The 20,935-nt window shown below is 34.3% G+C and overlaps 1 protein-coding gene and 1 pseudogene across 1 annotated transcript; both read left to right on the top strand.

Annotated features, from left to right (window-relative positions):
• The first annotated feature begins 5,109 nt into the window (after window positions 1–5,109).
• LOC131645223 (uncharacterized) lies at window positions 5,110–5,874 on the top strand. Its single transcript, XM_058915898.1, has one exon. The coding sequence runs from the start codon at window positions 5,110–5,112 to the stop codon at window positions 5,872–5,874; it is 765 nt and encodes a 254-aa protein (XP_058771881.1).
• A 7,801-nt stretch (window positions 5,875–13,675) lies between these two features.
• Window positions 13,676–17,179, top strand: LOC131626068 (PHD finger protein Alfin1-like; annotated as a pseudogene).
• The last annotated feature ends 3,756 nt before the right edge of the window (window positions 17,180–20,935 follow it).

Genomic DNA, 20,935 nt, shown 5'->3' with positions numbered 1-20,935 from the left:
GCGCCAATTTAATCCGCTGTCGCGCGCGAATCAAAACGAGTTATTTTGAATAAAACCGTAGATAGCGACAAGTGACTCGAATATCGTCTCTCAAGGATTCTTGTTTATTATCAACTAATCAAAATCGACGGGGGGGGTTTGGTTCAGGTTCGATTTATCGAAAAGGTGATTATCAAAATCGATTAATGAAATAAGCTGTTTTGAAAAAGTGATTATAAAATTAAGCTAAAACGACAATTTGCTGATTCGGTTCCTATCTATCATTGATTATTGTAATTCCAACCTCCTAAGCGGATTATCTATTCCTATTCGATCATAATATCCATTGACAAGCGCAATTGATAGTATAAGTTGTATGTTCCTATTATCCGAATTAAGCAAACGAGATTAAGTTTCATGAATTAAGCAAACATGAATTAAACGGACACGATAACGAATTAAGCAAATGATAACGTGACTATAGTTAGGATCATACAACCAATCGAATTAAATCAGTATAGTCTATGCAAATCGAATTAAGCAAACAAGAGACATAAATTAATATTGAAAGGAATATAACTGAATTATAATTATAATAACCTCAAGGTCGGAACCTGAATACAACAATTTGTCTCAAAGGAATTAGTTCTCCATGGAATTCGTACAAGCTTGACTCATAATTTCTTGAATAATAAAAACGTAACAATGAACATTAGCTGCCAGACCTAGGTAAATGCGAGAAACAATAATTCGGGTCATAACCCAACTGGGTCAAACAAACATAACCCAAGCCCAAAACTAACGATCCAAAACTAAATCAAACTAATGCTGCAGCTTCAAACGAAATTCTGGAAAATATGCGCTCCGAATCTGACTTTGACTCCAACACAAAAGTTGTAGCTCTTTCTCTTAGCTTTCCGGCGATTATTAGAACGCCTCAATCGGATTCCCGGAGCTCCACTTATGATCATTTTAGTGCAGACTACTAATGCTGAAAATAAAGTGCGAAAATCAAATTAAACCAAAAATAAACTAAATTAGAAAAACATTATAAAACATAAAAGTAAACAAAGAAAATCAAAGAAATGCTTAAGAACAAACATAGGAGAATGTGCATTAAAATGCACGGATCAATGTTGAATACTTTTCATAAATTTATGAATTCTACAGGTATGAAAGTTAACAATTCTAAGAGTAAATTGTATTTTGGAGCTGTCCATCCTGACTTGAAAGAGGACATGATTAGGTTAACAGGATTTAAGGAGGGCACACTTCCTTTTAAATACTTAGGGGTTCCCATTACATACAAGAAGCTATCTATTGATCACTAATTGGAACTAATGGATAAAATTCTGCATAGAATAAGGCATTGGTCATCCAAGATCCTGACTTATGCTGGGAGACTTCAGCTTATCAAGAGTGTCTCCTTTGCTTTGACCAACTATTGGATGACTTGTTTTCCCTTGGCTAAAGTTGTTATTAGTAAGATTAAATCCATTTGTAGATCTTATCTCTGGACAGGTAAAGATACTATTAGTCGCAAGAGTCTTGTAGTTTGGTCTACTGTGTGTAAACCCCTAAAGCAGGGGGGCCTTGGTGTCATTGATCAGAGCTTGTGGAACAAATGTACTATGTTGAAGTTGTTGTGGAATATTTGTAATAAACTAGACAACCTTTAGGTCAAATGGGTGCATGCCTATTACCTAAAGCATTATAGCATTCTTGAGGTGCAACACAAATCCACGAGCACTTGGATTATGCGTGAAATTCTAAATATGAGAGAGTTTATGCAGGATCATCAAAATTTATGGGATGGCATGTGTCTAAAAGGTAGATTCAAATGTGGAGCTGTCTATCATTCCCTCACCAATAATCCGTCTGTGCCGTGGAGTAGAATCTGTTTCAATAATCCTGCGAGACCGCGTGCTATCGTGATCCTTTGGCTTCTTTGTCATAGGAAACTAGCTACCAAGAGTTATTACCAAAGATTTCGACTTTGCCATATTTAGAAAGACTGAGGAAAGGCGAAAGTGGAGCTTAGTCGAAGAAGGTTTGACATAAACTCTAGCAACACTCTGTCGAAACAAACCTTTAGAAATTGTAAGTATCAAAAGCCTAGCTTCTAAGGTTAGTCGAAGTCGAAGGGGCGGGAAAGAGAATTGGCAGTTGTTGGCAGTTTTACATGCGGAGACACGTGGAGAAGTTTTGTTGATATCTTGTGCATGGTAGTACGCGTGTCATCAAGGGGTTACGCAACTGTCAGAAGCAGTTATTTTGGAAATGTCTATTTAAGCAGAAGGATAGGATCGTTTTAGTGGTCCACAAATTATTTTACACTTTTTGATAAACTCAATCTCTACACTGAAAATGAGAAACGAGTGCAATCTGAAAATGTATGTTTGTGTACCAATTTACTTTTAATGCAATCATTTACACCCTTTCCATTTAATATCATTTTTTGTTTTCATCATCTTTTATTTTGCATTTGTTTCAGTTAAAGTCTTATCATTTTTCTTTCTTTGTCTTTACTTCAATTTCATCAATTTTGTTTTGTCTTTATTACGTTCAAGTGGGTTTTTATCTCGCGTTTACTACATTCAAAGTCATTTATTGTCTACTTTCTATCATTCATTAAGTTAATGTGGTCACATTTAGTTAATAATCCACAACAAATCATAAATTAGCACTTTGGTCTGAAATATTCTAGTTGATTCCGTAGGAGTAACCTTTAAAAAGGAAACTAGCGATTGTTTACCATTTTTCTGGGTAAACAAATTGGCACACCCAGTGGTGTAACACCCGTATAATTTTATTATTAATTTAAATTGGAATATTTAATTAATAATTAGAATTATTAGGGATTTTGAGGAAATAATGAATAAATAATGGTTTAAGGCAATTGGGCCATAGGAGGAAATAGTAAAGATGGGGGTGTAATTTAGTAAAGCTTTCACTAATCCCAATATTATTATTTTTCATAAAATAATTGGGAATTGGGAAACAAAGAAAAGAAAGAACGTGAAAGAACAGAAGTGGGAACAAGGAACGTGAAGGAGAACTGTAGAGGGAGAGACCAAGAACCAAGATTTTATCTGAGGTAAGGGGAGACTCTCCGTTTAATCTCTTTTATCGTATTGTGGGTGATAGTATGGATTAGGAGTATGATTGGATCCATTGATTCTTTATTCTGAATTTTCATCTGTGTTCATCATTGAATCTGGACTGTTAATCCCTAATAACAGATAGATTTAGGGTATGATGAATGAAATTGATTATGGGATCATATACTATGGTTATGGACGAATTCGTATGCTGTTTAGATGTGATTTTTCTAGTTTTTAGACTCAAAATCGTGGACTGGTATGAGTAAAAACGAATGGGTTTTGGACTGTTACGAATTCTGCAGGTTCTGGGCATTTTCTGGTGTTTCGCGTATGAAACAGTGCCATACCCGTATGGAATGAGGTCATACGCGTATGGGGGACACTCCCAATGGGCTATACGCGTATGATACGCAGTTGCCCTGTCCCAAATACCACGTACTGGTGTTTTGCGTACGAGAGCGTATGAGGATGCTCATACGCGTATGGGAATTTGGAAAGAGGAAAATTATTCTGGTGATACGCGTATGGCTATACTGATACGCGTATGAGGTTGCTTGTAGGCAAAATCTGAGTCTGTTGAGATGCGTATGATACGCATATGAGGCAAGGGGATACGCGTATGGACGCGTATGGGCCATATGATACGCGTATGGCTTCCTGTATGTGAAAATTCTGTTTTGTGATTTTTCTGGAAAGTTCGATGATGTGTAACTTTCGATTTGTAGGCCTGTTTGTATGCTGTTTGAGATTGTGTAAACCTTGTGATGTGATTCTGTGGTTTACTGATGATTGATTGTATCGAATGATGTCAATGTATATATGAACATGCTTAGTATTGATGATGATGATGATGAAATGAGTATAGATGATGCTACTCATAGAATAGTAATGATGAAAGTATGTTATATATATGTTGCATGCATTCATAAACATGGGCTGAATCCTATATGATGAGAGGATTCAGCGAGGGGCAGAATTCCCATTGTGTGGAATTTGTGCTGGAAGGGCCGTATCTGGATGATGATAGATCGGTCGGTGGATGATTTCCACTGGTGATGATTGGTACCACATGCATAGTGTCAGTTTCATACATGTGCATGATTTGTTTATAGCATGATGATATATGTTACATGTTGACTGTCTGTTTATCTGTGGATGTATGAATGATTGATTTGTCTGAATATGAAACAATTGGGTGAATGATATAACTATGATATGTTATTATTTATGATGCAATAACATTGGTTAACTGTGATGAGGCTCACCCTTACTTGTTGTCATTTTCAGATTGAGGATAGCGGCGCGACTTGGTGAGGATTAGCTCATAAGTCGGTTTTTAGTTATAGTGTCGGTGTCATGCTCTGGTAGATGTAACACTAGGAACACGTTTGTTTTTGAGTTGATTATAACTCTAATTGGCTTTGTTGGTTGAGTCGGATACATTAATGATGAATATTGACTCTGTGCTTTTAATTCCGCTGTGTAAAACATGATTTTATTTAATGAGTTATAATTTCAGTTGTTTCAGTGAATGCATGATATGTACCGACGTGTGTTTTATTACTTATACAATTGTGGTGCCTCTCTACATGTTACTCTGATTTAATAATTGTTATTGCCGCGGGTTATTAGAGGGGTGTTACAAGTGGGACCCGTTTAGTGCTAAATATTATCATTTGTTTTAAAATGAAGTGAAAGCATGTATGAGATTACGAAGTGGTAGGCAATTGAGTGAGATGTCGAACAACAAAACTTCAAATAATGTCGATCCACCTAGAAATAATATAGATGTGGTTCCAACTGGAACGTTACCACAAAATACGGTGCTTATGTCGCCAACACGAAATGCTAATAATACTGGGACAGTGGCAGCCAACGTATCGTCTCCAGTACGTTCGTCATTCCTAGTGATGAGACCCCCATCATTTCAAGGAGGAATTCCTCCACCTGGATTTCCTCAATATGGAATGCCTACATCAATGATGATGGGATTACATACTAATCCTGCCACTTATTTGAAAACATGATGGCTACAGGCACTTCTTATAATCCAGGAGGACGAATCCCAGGAGTAGGGTATTTACCACCACCGACGTTAAATACATCTTCCATGATTTCAATTAGACAACAGATGGATGAAAGTAATCATGATATGGTTAATGCTTTGACTCAACAAATTGGGACTATATTCACTCCCATGGTAAATAACACAAACCATAGTTATGAAATGTTAGCCAATCAAATGTCTAGAATAGCAGACTTCTTTGGGACACCACCGGTTCAACCTAGGCATACGTCCCAAGTGTCGAACGTAAGGGTAGTCGAAACACCAGGAAATGGGTTTGATCAAGGTACTCAGCGTCAAGCTACGGAGCAAGACGAAGAGGAACATTTGGAACAGAATGTACCCAGGGTAGTACAAAGAAATCAAGATGCAAAGCAAGTTTTAAGAAATGTTCAGCAAAATAATTTTATGGGTCATAATAATATTTCAAATGTAGTAGAACAAATTTTAGTCCAAAATGGTATAAATGTGGGTTTGCATAGACCCAATTTTGTGTCTCCTTTGTCGGAGTACATTAGACAAACTGAGTTACCTAGAGGGTGGAAAGTTCCAAAATTTACAAAGTTTGCTGGCGAGACTGGTGAGTCTACCGTCAAACACGTTGCTAGATTTCAAACGGAAGCAGACGATCTTGCTAATAATGAAAACCTTAAAATAAAATACTTCCCCAGTTGGAAAGATTGTTTCACGAACAGTTTTATATGGGGCAATCTAAAATTAGTTTGAAAGAGTTAGCAGGTGTAAGACGAAAGACGTCTGAGTCGATAGATGATTATTTAAATTGATTTAGGTTACTAAAGGCTAGGTGTTTTACACAGGTCCAGGAACATGAGTTAGTTGAAATGGCCGCTGGAGGTTTAGACTATTCCGTTAGGAAAAAGTTAGATACTCAATATTTGAGAGATATGGCGCAGTTGGCTGATAGGGTTCGCCAGGTAGAACGACTAAAAGCTGATATGGCGCAGGTCGGTCCGTCCGGCCAATTGTCGAGTCAGTTGAGTTGCGCGACAGTTGTATACAGTCGGCGTTTTATCCCTTGGTTCGCGACATGTGAGTGAATCACTGTCGGTACTTATTTGTTTTGTTGCAGGTGTTGGATTGAAACAAGTGGGGGAGAAACTTCACTTCTCGGTTATGTTTCAGTTGTAAGATGATTGGTTAAGTAAGCTGTTGTTGGCAACCGTGCAAGCGTTGTTGGAGTTTGTTGTTTCCCGAATTGAAGGTGACTTGGAATTAAGACTTGGATGGTAATTCAGTTGGAGCATCTTGAAGGAGGATGATCAGATGTAATTGATGATTATTTGTAGGAGAGGAAAATTAGAAAGTTGCAATGTATCAACTCTGCTGGTGTACTGCGAAGTTTTCAGTTGAGTAGCCTTGCGTCTCGGAAGAGGTTCAGTTGCAAGTTTGCAAAGAGGATTGCTGTCGTGATGTTTCAGAAAACAAACTTCGGTGATGGAATGTGTTGCTCAAGTTGTAAGAATGTTTGGAAGCAAAGAGATATGATAAGGGGCTGCGTAGAATGCGATTGATTTGAAGAGGATGAGTTTCGGAGTGGAATTTCCACAAGCAAAACGCAGGAAAGTTGCTAAATCGTTATGAAACTTCGAAAATTCATAACTGGAGTTCTGGACATCCGATTTGAGTTCCGTTTGAAGTGACGGAAAGCTAACGAGATGAACTTTGTTATAAAAATGGTTGCAGCAGCTGTAACATATTTAATTGCGACAGAATGATGTTAGAAAGAGGTGAAGTTGTGGTTACGCTTGTTCTTAGAACTAGACTTGTTTGTTGGTACTGCACGGGATATCAGTGTCAGAGTTGAACGGATTGAAGGAATAATTAAAAGGTTTGTTGAGAAGCAATTTTAGGAATTAATTGTACCAATTGAGAAGTTTTGGATATATCATATAGAGTGTCGCTGCATGATGTCAGTGTTGCATTTTGGACAACGATTGGAAAATTCATATCTTGAGTTCCGAGTGTCGGATTAACGTGCCGTTTGAACCTACGAAGAGGAGAGATTATGTTCTATCTTATGAGAGAGTTATAAATACAGTAGAGTGATCCTATGAGGAGAGATTCTGATGTTGGTTAGGAAACGTGAAACTTGTTGAATAGGAATGTCTACTACCGCGATTGTTTGAAACGGAGTTGAGTAGAACATGTTATTGATGAATAAGTTGATGAGATGTTCGGTAATAAAGATGGTTTGAGTGCCAATGGATTTTAGTGAGAAGTGAATTAGTAGTAAAGGTGAGATAAACTTTAGAACGGTTGAAGTTGTATTTGCGAGGCATCATTGATGGGTTTGGGTGGTGTATTGATGCAAGATCAGGGAATAGTAGCTTATGCATCGAGACAACTCAAAGTGCATGAAAGGAATTATCCGACTGTCATACCCCAAAATTTACCCGATATAATTAAGGGCGTTAAAAATTAGGAGCCATAGGGTTTAATAGACCTATTATTAAACTCGCTCTCCTATAAAATCCCCTTATAAATTGATTAAAATAAAATGAGGTGTGGGTAGCAAGTATTTGGGATTCAATTTGTTTTGGGCTCATTTATCTCATCATCCAATCATTATTAGGACCATTAGTATTGAACAAATATTGTTTGGTCAATTTAGGATAATTATGTTAATTTAATTATTATTAGTATTTTAGATAATATTAGTGTTAGTTTAATCCTTTTTGTATTTATTAACTAATGTCATTAATTTTAATTATCATAAGTTATTAAAAGGTTAGTTAATTAATTAAATAGGTTAATTGGGCTTTTTGTTATTTCTGGTTTTTGTTGGGTCATTCATATTGCGTCTTGGGCCAAACAGCAAAAAGAAGCCCGTGATTCAAAGTTGGGTCCAAAGGCTGTGTCAACAGGCGGGTCAAACCGACCCGGCCCTGTTCATCTTCTCCTTTCCTCGGACCACGCTGACCCTAGCCTTCTCCATACCCAGCGGCGCCGTTCCTCAACAGAAATCCTAACTACAAACTCTGAATCCAAGCCCAGATCCAAACGAAAGCGTAACGGATCATAACACAATCAAATCAAAAATCTAATCTTAACAAATCTGAAATCAAATCCAAATTAAGCATAAACAGAAATCAGACAACTTTTATTGAATAAAATCTGAACCGATTACAAACGAATCATGAGCAAATCAAATCTTAATCTAACATTGCCTAAACTAACAAACTAACCCTAACTATAAATTAAAAAGAAAACAGATAGAAGAGGGGAGGAATTAGAGAGAATTTTCTGGAAACTTGAGGCGCCGCCGTGAATACGCACCACCTTGGACCTCCATCGAACCGGTACCTGCAAAGCAAAGAGAAGGAGGAGGAGATTAGAGGCACGGATCCAGAAAAGAACGAGTTCAAAGTCACAATCGACTGAGGTAAACACAAACATCACTTAGCTTATGATTTGAGACTGCATGTATGCTTTGGTTTGATTTGCGGGGTTTCAATTAGGATTAGGGTTAGAATTTGTAAAAGTTGGGTTGAAGATCTGGGTTTACGATGAAGATCACATGAAGATCTTCATCATTCTGGGTATTCTGGGTTCGTATGGGGATGAAGGTTTGAAGGTTTCGGTTGAGTATCAACCGGAAACCTGGGTCGGAGGGTGGTGCTTAGGGCGTTTCACGGTGGCGTTTTGGTGTTCTTTCTGGGTTTCGGGACGAGAGAATCATAGAGAGAGGGGAGAGCGAAGAGAATAGAGAGAGAAAGGTTGAGTTAGAGAGAGAAAGAAGGAGGAAAAATGAGAGGGAGAGTAAAGAGGGTGAGAGGATAACTCTCGGTGGACCGCTGGATTCCTGCCATGTGGCTTCGTGATAGCCACATGGTCTGCACATGGATGTTGATCCGGTGCATCTCCATAATCATACGCCTTCCCCTAGGAGGCATGCAGACCGTCAGATCATCCTCTGTCTTGATCTGAAGCCATCAGATCTGGATCAGGTGATCATGCCCACTGAACTCCCACCATAACATTGTGTACGCGCGCACACCCAACTAAACGGACTCAACATATCTATTGGGCCTGGCCCTTTTGCTATGAACACCCCTTTTAATCACTAACCTTTACAATATACACCCCCTGCGCTTACATAAATTTTTTTAATAAAAAAACTAATTAAGGTTATTTGATAAATTTAATAATCGTCTAGTTGTTTTTTTCCGATAATCAATTTTCTCCCCGACCCGATCATACCTATTGTTCGCATTAGGCGAGAAATAATTCGGATCAATTTATTTATTTAACTCTATTTTAATCTTCTCTTCGAACCGACTAAACCCATTAGTCGTATTAGACGAGAAGTGACATTTTAATTAATTTACTAACTCTAAATCAATTCTCTCCTCGACCCGACTAAAACTATTAGTCGCTTTAGACGAGAGATAAAAATATACAAATTCAAAATACATTTTAATTTGCTGCCCGCGACGATCAAACTATCGATCTGAGCAATCAGCAATGCCCTTAACCCGTTAGCTATACTGATCAAACCTATTGGTCACTGCATCTAACGGTGCCCAATCAAACCGGGGTTGTACGCCCAAATAAACATTCAAAATACACTAAACCACGATACTACGGATTTTCATCCATTCAACTGCGATTTTCAAATCAAATTCAAAACGATTTCAAACAACGTCAAATACAATAAAATTCTAACTCTAAGGCGTACAATCCTGAGCCCGAACTACGTTGACTCTGATTCTCCCTAAGGAGATACGTAGGCACTTGGCAACAAGGCGAGTCCCCTTCCTTCAAACCCTAATCATGTCAATGATTAAAATTATTAACCCTATTCTGTTTGTCACTTTTCTTTATATTTTGCCACAAACCTTCATCTTTGAAATGTTAGCCTTTAGGAAAGGGTTGAGGGTGCCTAACACCTTCCCTCGACCTGAATATAGTATCTTACCCAGATCTCTCAACTACGTAAGGTTTCCTATTCGCCTTGGTAGAATAGGTGGCGACTCTCTAAGTTAAATTTTTAGGCAGGTTGCTACACCGACTCATGATTTGGAGTTGGCAGCCATGGTTTTGTTTTGAAGTTATGGCGACATTGTTTGTATGGTTCGAAATTCGAAGTGTTTAGTGATCATAAGAGTTTGAAGTACCTCTTTGATCAAAAAAGGCTTAGTATGAGGCAGCAGAGATGGTTAGAGTATATTTTTTTAAGGATTATGATTTTGGTTTGAATTATCATCCTGGTAAGGAAAATGTTATGCTAATGCATTGCGTAGGAAGTCTTTAAATATGTCGGTGCTAATGGTGAAAGAGTTGGATTTAACTGAACAATTTAGAGATTTGAGTTTGGTATGTGAAGACACCCCTAATAGTGTTAGATTGGGTATGATAAAGCTGACTAGTGGTATTCTTGACGAGATTAGAGAATGTCAAAAAGCTGATGTTGAATTGATCGGTAAGTTGACTTTGATTAATCAAGGCAAGGGCGGTGAATTCAGAGTTGACGAGAATGGTATACTGAGGTTTGGTGACAGAATTTGTGTTCCTGATGTTGCTGAACTTCGAAAGAGTATTCTAGAAGAAGGACACCGTAGTGAATTATTGGACTACAACGATGTTAATGAGTTTGAGTGCTAACTCAGAAAGGACACTATTATGTAGTAACGATAATTTATGCTTAAATATGGTTGTCAGATATCTATTGACAAATTGAGGACTTGATCACCCTTAATCTCTTGTTGATAGTAGACGGAATCATACAGATGAGATGAGATTGTTTGTTACCTTAATGGTATAAGATGTGATGAATGCTAAGCCGTGAGAATAATCACTCACCATATTGTGGGAACTTATGAAGAAGTAACTATGAAAGAGTGCAACGTATTGGACGGTGACTTAAGACGGGTAATCGGAGCCGCATAGGGAAAGTGTGATGTGGAGTAATATTATGAGTACTACTCGTGGGCAGTGAAGAATTAATACGTCGGGAGCCTACGTGGAGAACATGTATTGATCTATATGTTGGATTTAGGATCTAGTGGATGTAACGATGTTGTATCATAGAATTAGAACTTTTTGAATAATTGCCGAGATGATGAATATGTTATTGTGGTTGTACAAGGTTGACGAGTATGTATTCGGCGAAGTTAAGGTGTTGAGTTGATACTATATGATGCTATAATAATTTATGTGCTGTTGTAAGGTGTTATGTAGATTTCCAAATATAATGAGGAATTATACCCTATGAAGGACGAAGTTGATTTGATTCTTAGTAGAGAGCGAGACTCAGTTGAGCTATTTTGTAAGCAATGGTATATTGAGATTGATGAGCGTGATTATAACTACTTGTGTGTACTCGTTCTGATGGTGGGAATGTTTTAATAGATGTAGTAACTCAGGAATTTGTTTTTAGTACGTGTAAGTATTGCTAAGTGGTAAATTAGTACCATGTGTGGTAAAGGAGGATTTTAAACGAATGAGTAAAGAGATTCAGAATTGAGTAAAGAGATTTCAAGCTTGCTGTAGCACAAACGGTTTATGGTGTTTGGGAACATCAGAACAAAACCTTTTTTGGCAACCATAGTGATTACAATCAAGTTGTGAATGAGATTGTAGAGAAAATTGTGTATAGAGGGTGGTTTTGTAAGGAAATTAAAATCCATATAGCTTCCCTTATGGCTATTTAGGCTGTCCTTTGGATCATGTGATCGCTTTGTACTTCTTTGTTTTTAGGATTAATAAAGTATTCTTTCTTCCAAAAAAAAAAAACTTTTTTAATCAACATTTGTCACTACTATTTTAAAATCTCAAAATATTTTTCAAAATTTTAATAAATTTTATCGTAAAGACTATTCTTAACTATATAATAATAAATTTATACTTATAGAAAAGTGAGTTTACAATTCTTTATACTATGTTTAATTTCTTAATTATAATTATATATTTTTTAACTTATAAAATTACTAAAACTTATAAAATTACTAAAACAAAAGAAAATATTTTCAAATTAACTTTATAATGGTAATCATGATAAAAAAAAAATGGTAAATGGTATTCATGAAAAAATATGTTAAATGGTATTCAAGAAAAAGTAATGATAATGAAAAAAAATTATTGATATATAACTAATAATTAAAAATGATTTTATGAATTTATTTAAAAAGTACTATGACATGATATAAGAAAAAAAATTAACTTCTTTTAATTTAATATGACTTATTTTTATTTCAAATCTAATAAATAAAAGCAAATATTATTTAATATTAAACCTGATTTACCTTAAATGTTCAAATTTTAATTTTTTAAATATCATTTTACTTTTAGTATTAAAAATTTACATGGTTATTGTTATTAAATTTATTTAAGTTTTTCTTTTTAAAATTTTAGTAATTTATTAACTATAATTAAAATTTTAATTAAAATATAATAAACTATATTAAAATTTCAATTTATCAAAAAATGTTTAGTATTTTTTAATGATAAAACATTATCATTTATACTAAAAAATGTTATAAATATTTATTTTAGATAAAAGAAGATGAAACAATTATGATAGAAAAATACATAAATTTTTTATGAAAAATATAAATTTATCATTCTTTTTACATTTCTACAATGATGTATTATCATTTTATTTAGTTAATACACATAACATAAAGTTTTATCACCGCATTAAAGTAAGTTTTGTCTATTTATAAAAATGTAGAAAATAAATTTTAACGGGATATTATTATACATTTTAAATTTATAAATTTGAAATTTGACGGAGAGCTAAAATATATTTTAGATTTGAAAAAATGAGCTAATATATAAAATAGGTTTAATAAAGTTTTAGAATTAACTCATTTGGATTTAACTGTGGTTTGTTATTTCATCTGAATTCACAGGTATTTATGAACGTATTTATGAAATATCAGCTTTTAATGCTCATCTTTTAAATCTTTGGTTTGCTTTGTTTAATATAATTGAAGTTAGAGAATTTGTTGTACAATTTATTATAAGTACGGATCAATGTTTTAAAATCAAATCCATATTATTAGCCTATATTGTAACTATGTGAATATTAACCAATAGAAAAATAATTTAATGATAGTTTGATAGATGCGTAATGTGAACTCTAATAAAATTCGTGCGGTAACATGAGTTTCTTAGTGGTTATACTTAAATTTCACTGAATTATACTAAATTTTAAAAGTATTTTAATACCTTGACAATTTGTTAGTTTTTTTATATTTATTTTTAAGGCTTAAATACACTTTTGTTCATAGTTTGATCAAGTCACGAAAATAGATGGAATTGAATTTAATGTAATGTTTAATTTTATTTAATTTAATAATAGAAAAGTAATGTGAATGATGGGAGTGGCACTGGCACGAACGATGAGTAGTTTATTTTTGTTTTGCCTCACATTGCGTGCGTCGCCTTATTATTCATCATTTCGGATAAACACAAGACAACACAAACACCGTTTTCCGTTCAATTTTATATTTATTTAGAATTTAGAATAGAAAAAAGAAAAAAATAATAATAATAATAAAACCCTAGGTAAGAAAAAGAAACGAAAAAATAGGTACCGTGGTAGACGAAAAGTAGTATATAATTGAAATTGAAATTGAAAGTGTTGATTGGAGAAAATGGAAGGAATAGGTCAGGCAGTACCTCGAACTGTTGAAGAAGTTTTCAGCGATTATAAGGGCAGACGCGCCGGTTTGATCAAAGCCCTAACCACTGGTACTGCTCAACTCTACTACTCACTGCTTTTTCTTCTTCTCTCTTTCTCGCTTCTTTTTTACTCATTCCTCGTTCTTGATTTTGCAGACGTTGAAAAGTTTTACCAACTCTGCGATCCCGGTTAGTTCATTTTTGTGCTTTTCACAATTCATACCCATTTTCTGCATGCCTACTGTTCGACTTTACTTCACTATGTATAATTTATATTTATTATGTTATTGACGGAATTGGGGATTGCAAGTTTCACTTCAAAAAATTTGTCAAATAATAGCTATGGCAGAGTGTAATGGTAGGGTTTTTGCTAACCGCTATGGTGAATTGCAGACAAAGAGAATTTGTGCTTATATGGATATCCAAATGAAACATGGGAAGTCAATTTGCCTGTTGAAGAAGTGCCTCCCGAACTTCCCGAGCCAGCGTTGGGTATTAACTTTGCTAGGGATGGCATGCAAGAGAAGGACTGGTTATCACTGGTTGCAGTTCACAGTGACTCGTGGCTGCTTGCTGTCGCGTTCTATTTTGGTGCTCGCTTTGGATTTGGTAAGAGTGAAAGGTAAGGACTTCTGTTCTCTATTATACTCAGGCAAAAACTGTCAACTCTATAATCCTTAGAAATTGCTTTGTTATTCTTATAGAACTCTCAACTTCTTCAACTTATTGATTTTTATTTTTCCCTGAAGTGTTTGACTTGCATACACCTGCTAGTTTTGAACTTCTTTGATACATCTAGGCTGTTTAGAATCATTCATTTCAAGCAGTGCACAGCATTTGAATTAAGTTTTGTTGTCAGTTTAATCTATTTGAAATTTGCAATGTACTTTTTGTTGCTCAGTAGTATACTTATGATTGAGTAGTAATCCCTCCATCCCCCTGTTGAGAAACTTATGGATTATGTTTTGCTTATAACACAAAAATCAGCATGGGACATGCCTATGTGATGTACATTCTTTCTCATGTCTTAAGGTTTATGCTTTGTGTAAGTTACATATTTGTTCTCACACTGCAAGAGGTTTGAAAATAAAATGATCCTCCATTAATCCATTCATTGCAAAGACTATATATGTATTATATTTTTCGCTGTCCAATTAACTTTTCTGCCTGATAATGTTACAATGGACTAGTGGTTCCATATGATTAGGAAATGCGGTATAGTCTTACCTTAAGTTGTTTTGAGTGTAGAATAGATGGTAGATTCTTGCCTTAAATATTTTGGGGATGTGTAGAGAAGACCTAAGGAATCACCAATTAGAAGGGCAGACCAGTTGGAGGATGGTCTCATTCTGATACATAGAAGTAGAGGGATATAAGAAAAACTTTTGGTCAAATCAGTTAGAGTTACATGATCTATCGTTGGACTTAATTCATGAAAGGGTACTATGGTGTTGTTTGATTCGTGTAAATGACCTGCCTAGTGGAAAAAGGCTTTTTTGGTTGATTTATAAAATTTGTAATGCTAGTCTAAAATCTGTATTTTTTTTCTACTTTATCCTTTTATCTTTCACCAGCTGTCTTATTATGCTTTGGAGTCATGGACCTTGGAATTTTATGAGGTTCAAACTTGTTTATCTAAGTATTATAACTTTGGAGTTTGGTGATATGCAGCTGATCAATGTCTTAAATAAAAATTATTTTCACTTTTCTTGGATGCAGCTGTTATAATTCCTAAATCTCCATTTAGTATCTTTTAGTTTGTATGTGGTAACTGGTGATGTAGGTTTGAAGGATGGATGTAATTTCTCATTTCAATTTTACGAATATTATATAACTTTATTCTGATAAGTCTCTTGAATGAAATAACTCAATGATTTACTTGTGTGATATTGTATATTTTCTTAATGTTCTTCTGTGAAAAAAATATTTTGGATGGGTTCAAAGGGCGAAGTTGGGGAGGGTAACAGGGCTAGTGCTTCAGTTGATATTTCGTTCACCTACTCAATGGGAATAACACTAAGTCTTGCTGTTGAATCTTAAGATCTTAGAACATGGAAATGGTTGAGAGTGCACATTGAGATATAACATAGCCTAATGCCAGGATGGTCTTGAAATAATGCATTATTTATTGGTATATCAGCTTTCAGATCTCTAATATAGCTGACACATATCTAGTATGGGTATGTGATATTTTGAATGTTATCGTTGCATTTCACTAGATTGTGTAACTTCATTGGGAGTCTTGAAAGTGCTTAAATTAAAAGTATTCCACTGGCAGTTGAAGGAGGGCAACCTTGTGCTACAAAGCTCCTATGAAAAAGCAGAGTAAGGATCCACTCCATTTCCTAAAAAGAAATGGAGGGTCCATTACTATAGTTTTGTGTGTATATTACACGTATTTCTAAGACATGTGACACATATTTACTATTTAATTAACTTTATGCACACAAAACTATAGTAATGAACCCTCCATTTTTTTTAGGAAATGGAGTGGATCCCTAATCGAAAAAGCAATATTCCTTAAGGAGCCTCAACAAGAAAATATATATTGCTAGAAATCTGATGAATATTGTTGAGCTCGAAGATTTGTTTGTGATACAATACTTACGAGTTTCTTCTAATTTTGGCTCAAATGGATATTTGCAGGAAAAGGCTTTTTCAGATGATTAATGAGCTGCCAACAATCTTTGAGCTCGCAACAGGAACTGCTAAGCAATCAAAGGACCAAACGCCTACTCACAACAATGGTAGCAATAGCAAATTCAAATCAAGTGGAAAGGTATGCAGTTTTCCATTTCATATTCTTATTGCTATCCATGGAAATTCACTTGTGTTTTTCTGTTTGGATACATCCTTTTAACAGTCCCGCCAGTCTGAATCTCAAACCAAGGGTGTGAAGATGTCTGCACCACCCAAAGAAGAGGAGGACAGTGGAGAAGAAGAAGATGATGACGATGAAGATGATGAACAAGGTGCAACCTGTGGTGCTTGTGGTGATAATTATGGCACTGATGAATTCTGGATCTGTTGTGATATGTGCGAGAGATGGTTCCATGGTAAATGTGTTAAAATTACTCCCGCCAAGGCTGAACACATCAAGCAATACAAGTGCCCCAGCTGCAGTACCAAGAAGCCAAGAATTGCATAGCTCTGAAGCTTTGGACCAATGACAAGATTTAGAATGTTTGATAGCATTTTTATAAGTGAAAGTGAAACCATTGTTGCCTGTTCTAGTCAATGCACTTTAGTGGCTACACAGATGTAATTTCAAGTTTTGTGATCGTTCATTCCTGCTGTCTACTGTTATTGGAAATTTGCGTCTTTAAGTAGTCACTGGCAACAAAAATATTATATAAATATATTATGCAGTTTCTGGTTTTAATTTTAATGAATATTTTGTTTATGCATTTTTTTAAAAGCAGCTTCATTTGGACAGTCACCTAGATGAGAGTCCTCAAAGGGACTTGGATGTCAATTTCTGAAAGAAACAAACGAAAAACAGGATGTTGATCATACAAACATTTATTTTGAGGAGGCTGTTGAGGAAATTTTGAGGGGACTGAAGTATGACAGTTTGAATTGCTGGAATGCTCAGACTCCAATTTCCGGGTTACAATTTAAGGATTCAAATTCTTTTCTATTCAAACTATTTCACCTTCAATGGATTTTTGGGAGATGTAATATAGAGATTGTAAAATATTAAAGAAATTAGGCTGTAATCAGATAATTTAGGTATGTAATTAGGGTGTACTAGTCCATGATCTCAATTCACGTGGTCTTTTGTCTTCATAATTATGCAATTTTGAATGCTCTTAGCATAACTAGCGAAAAAACAATATCATCGTAATCACTCACATCAACGTTAATCAATCACTTTTGGGTTAAATTCAACGGATAGATTAATCAATCATGTGATGAATTAAATATAGATTTTTTAAACAACAAAAGTTTTAAAAAATAAAATCAGAACCTAAAATTAAAACTTTGAGCTCATTTATTGCGGAGAAATCAAACTTTGTATTTAGTGGGTGAAGAGAAAATTTGTAGGAGAGACCCAAGATCACTTGGAAGAGATAATGGGGTTTAGGGGTCTCTTTCAATTTATTAAATTTTTTTTTTTTCTAATTCAACCATGAATATACAATAGTGTTAAATCTTTGAGGAAGAGTTTGTCGCATTTTATGATCTTACAAGATTTGAAGGTTAGTCTATACAATTGTGTGGAGAAGATATCTGATTTATAAAATAATTGTAGGAGAAAAACGGTCATTTTTTAAGTTTTTTTTATAGGAATGGTAAAAGACTTTATAATACAACATTATTAAATTAAAAAAATTGAAGACAGAGACAATGTAGTCTTAACTCTTAGGGTTTGTTTGGCTGACAAGAGAAATGGTAAAGAGAGAAGTATAAGAGAAAGAGTGAGAGAAGAAAGAAGTATATGAGAAATAGAGTAGATTTGATATATTGTTTGGTATAAAAGAAATAGAAGAGAAATAGAAAAGAAAGAAATGTTGATTGATTTTAAAATTACACAAATGCCCTCAAAAGTAAAAAAACTATTTGCAAATTGATTTCATTTTTTTGATATTAATTCATTTCAGTACTTATTATTTTCAATTATTAATAATTTCTGATTAATATTTGTTATTTTATTTAATCAATTTATTTTTGTCTTTCTAAAATACCTCATTATCATTTATAAAAATAAATTAAATATGCTACGAGAAACGTTATTTTTTTCCATCAAGCTACATATTAATCTCATCACTAACACCTTTCACTCAAATAATAATATTAATGATCAATTTTTTAAAAAATAGTGGCATGAGGAACATTATGTACAATACACTGTTGAATAATGAAACAAGCACAGAGTGAATAATGAAACAAGAGTTTTTATTTGCAGGGCATAAATGGAAAAATGAGTAGTTCTCCTCCTTTCTTCGCATGGGTGAGAGAATCAGAAAATGTATGGGTCCCACGCAATTTCTCTCTCTCTTCGCTAGTTCTTTGCTCTCCCAAACGAGAGAAGTTGGGTATCTCTCATCTACTTCCCTCTCTGTTACTTCTCTCTTTCATATTTCACTCATACCAAACAGAGTGTTAACGTAGTCCTCCTATAAGGATTTTTGAGAAAAACCCATTCCACTTTACAAGGTGTGCCCCAATGAAAATTTGAAAATACATTCATCGTGCACGATGTATTTCTTAGATGTACTTAAAGATCCCCTTATTTTTTTGTATTTCAGTCGACTACTTTATTTTTTTTGTCAAAATATATTTCAAATATGCATCTCGATAATATTCTGCGGTGAATCCGAAGATACATAGTTGTAAAATACCATGAATGTATTATATGCAACATCAATCTCTTAATTTTGTCATTTTTTGAGGCTAACTTATATTTTAGGTTATAAATTAAAAAATGTGTACATTAATTGTTTCAAACATACTATATACACATTAAAAAAAATTAGGGTAAGAAGACACTGATTAAGAGATTAAAAAGGTAAATTGAGTTTTATTTAATAAAGTAAAAAGATATGTTTTAATCCAAAATATATGTATTCAATGCAAATAAATAATTAGCTTTTCTATAGAATATTGTGTGTGTTCAAATGCAATGAATTTATGATATTTTCTTTATTTATAATGCTTAACCAGTGCTCCGGGGCACTCGTTAGCATGACCAATTAAACTAAAATTAAATTATATAGAATATGGATAATTTGTTCTAAAAAGGAAAAAAAAATAATAAAAACAAACATAAATTATTGGGTATGTCTCACCACCCGCAGGGCAGGTCCTTTGAATTTGCGTGCCTTGAGCGAATCAAAAGAATGGTGCCCCTATAATTTTTTTAACAATAAATACATAAGGATAAAATAAATAATTAGATAAAAAAACACATTTTTATTTGACATTATGCAAAAAGAATACAAGTATGGATCTTTGAATCAATGTTTATACTACATCAAAACATAAACCACTATAAAGAGACTTATTCATCTTCTTCTTGATCCAATCTTTTTTCCTATAAAAAATTGACCAAAATTTTAAATTTATTTAAATATCATCCATTAGCTGTTTTTGTTGCAAAAATCATTAATAATTTATTCATAATCAAGGTTTTTCAAAAATTATTTTCAATTGAAATCAACAAAAGACTATTTAATCTATCTTGTGGCATAGTAGATCTCAAATAAGATTTTAATAATTTTAATTTAGAAAAACTTCTTTCAGCAGATGTAACACTGATAGAAATATTCAATATTATTATATAAGTTATGCATGCAATAGAAAAACAATTAAAAGTCTTTAAAGAACTCAATATCATATACATTGATTTTGATTCAGTTGTTAAAACTTCTATAATAACTTTCAATTCTTCAAACAAAATTTCACCATCAAGATCAAGAGAATCGTCATGTTTTAAACAAATTTCAAGATGTTTATAACATCTTTCAAGTCCCTATCAAATAATGATCCAAGTCTTTCAATACTAAACAAGAATCCAAAAATATTTTCATGTGCTATACTGCTAAAATCTTCTATCAAGTGAGCCAATTGTTTGATCTACAATATATAAGAAATAGTGATTTCAAAAAGATTCTTCAGCAGACTCAAGATTCAGTTGTGTGGGTTTAGATAGATTTTCATCAGTGTTGTTTTCTACGAATTTGACATTCAATCTCCATTTCATTCTCAATCTTTTCAGCACTATCCTTAGCATTTACAAATCCATATTCTTTTTTAATATATATAGATGTAAAAAGTATTTTTTTTGGTGCCCCTAAAATTACGGGGCCCTGGGATCCCGCCCCGCGAGCCCGTGCTCAGGGCCACCCCTGACCACCCGACTTCTCCTCCACCTGCACTGCAAGACATTAAAGTGTTTGGGCAATAATGTCTTCTACGACGGCCAACTAGGGTCTGTCTTTCTCAAAAAGTTCAACCTCTATGCTCAATATCTACATATCCATAATACGCTGACAGACCCAGGCCCGGCCATTCCCAGGTGCAGCATGAGCTGCAGCACTGGGCCCCAATTTTTTGGGAGGCCCACCTCAAGTTCATTTAGTCAATTTTCTATATTTTACAATTTAGTAATAACATTGAATACATACTAATAAAG

This window comes from Vicia villosa, linkage group LG1 (assembly GCF_029867415.1).
Source record: "Vicia villosa cultivar HV-30 ecotype Madison, WI linkage group LG1, Vvil1.0, whole genome shotgun sequence".
Taxonomy (NCBI): domain Eukaryota; kingdom Viridiplantae; phylum Streptophyta; class Magnoliopsida; order Fabales; family Fabaceae; genus Vicia; species Vicia villosa.
The sequence above is the reverse complement of the archived record's forward strand: the minus strand, read 5'-3'. Positions and strand labels throughout refer to the sequence as shown.

Coding starts and splice junctions, on each gene's coding strand:
- LOC131645223 (XM_058915898.1), top strand. CDS start 5,110: ATGGCTACAGGCACTTCTTATAATCCAGGAGGACGAATCCCAGGAGTA.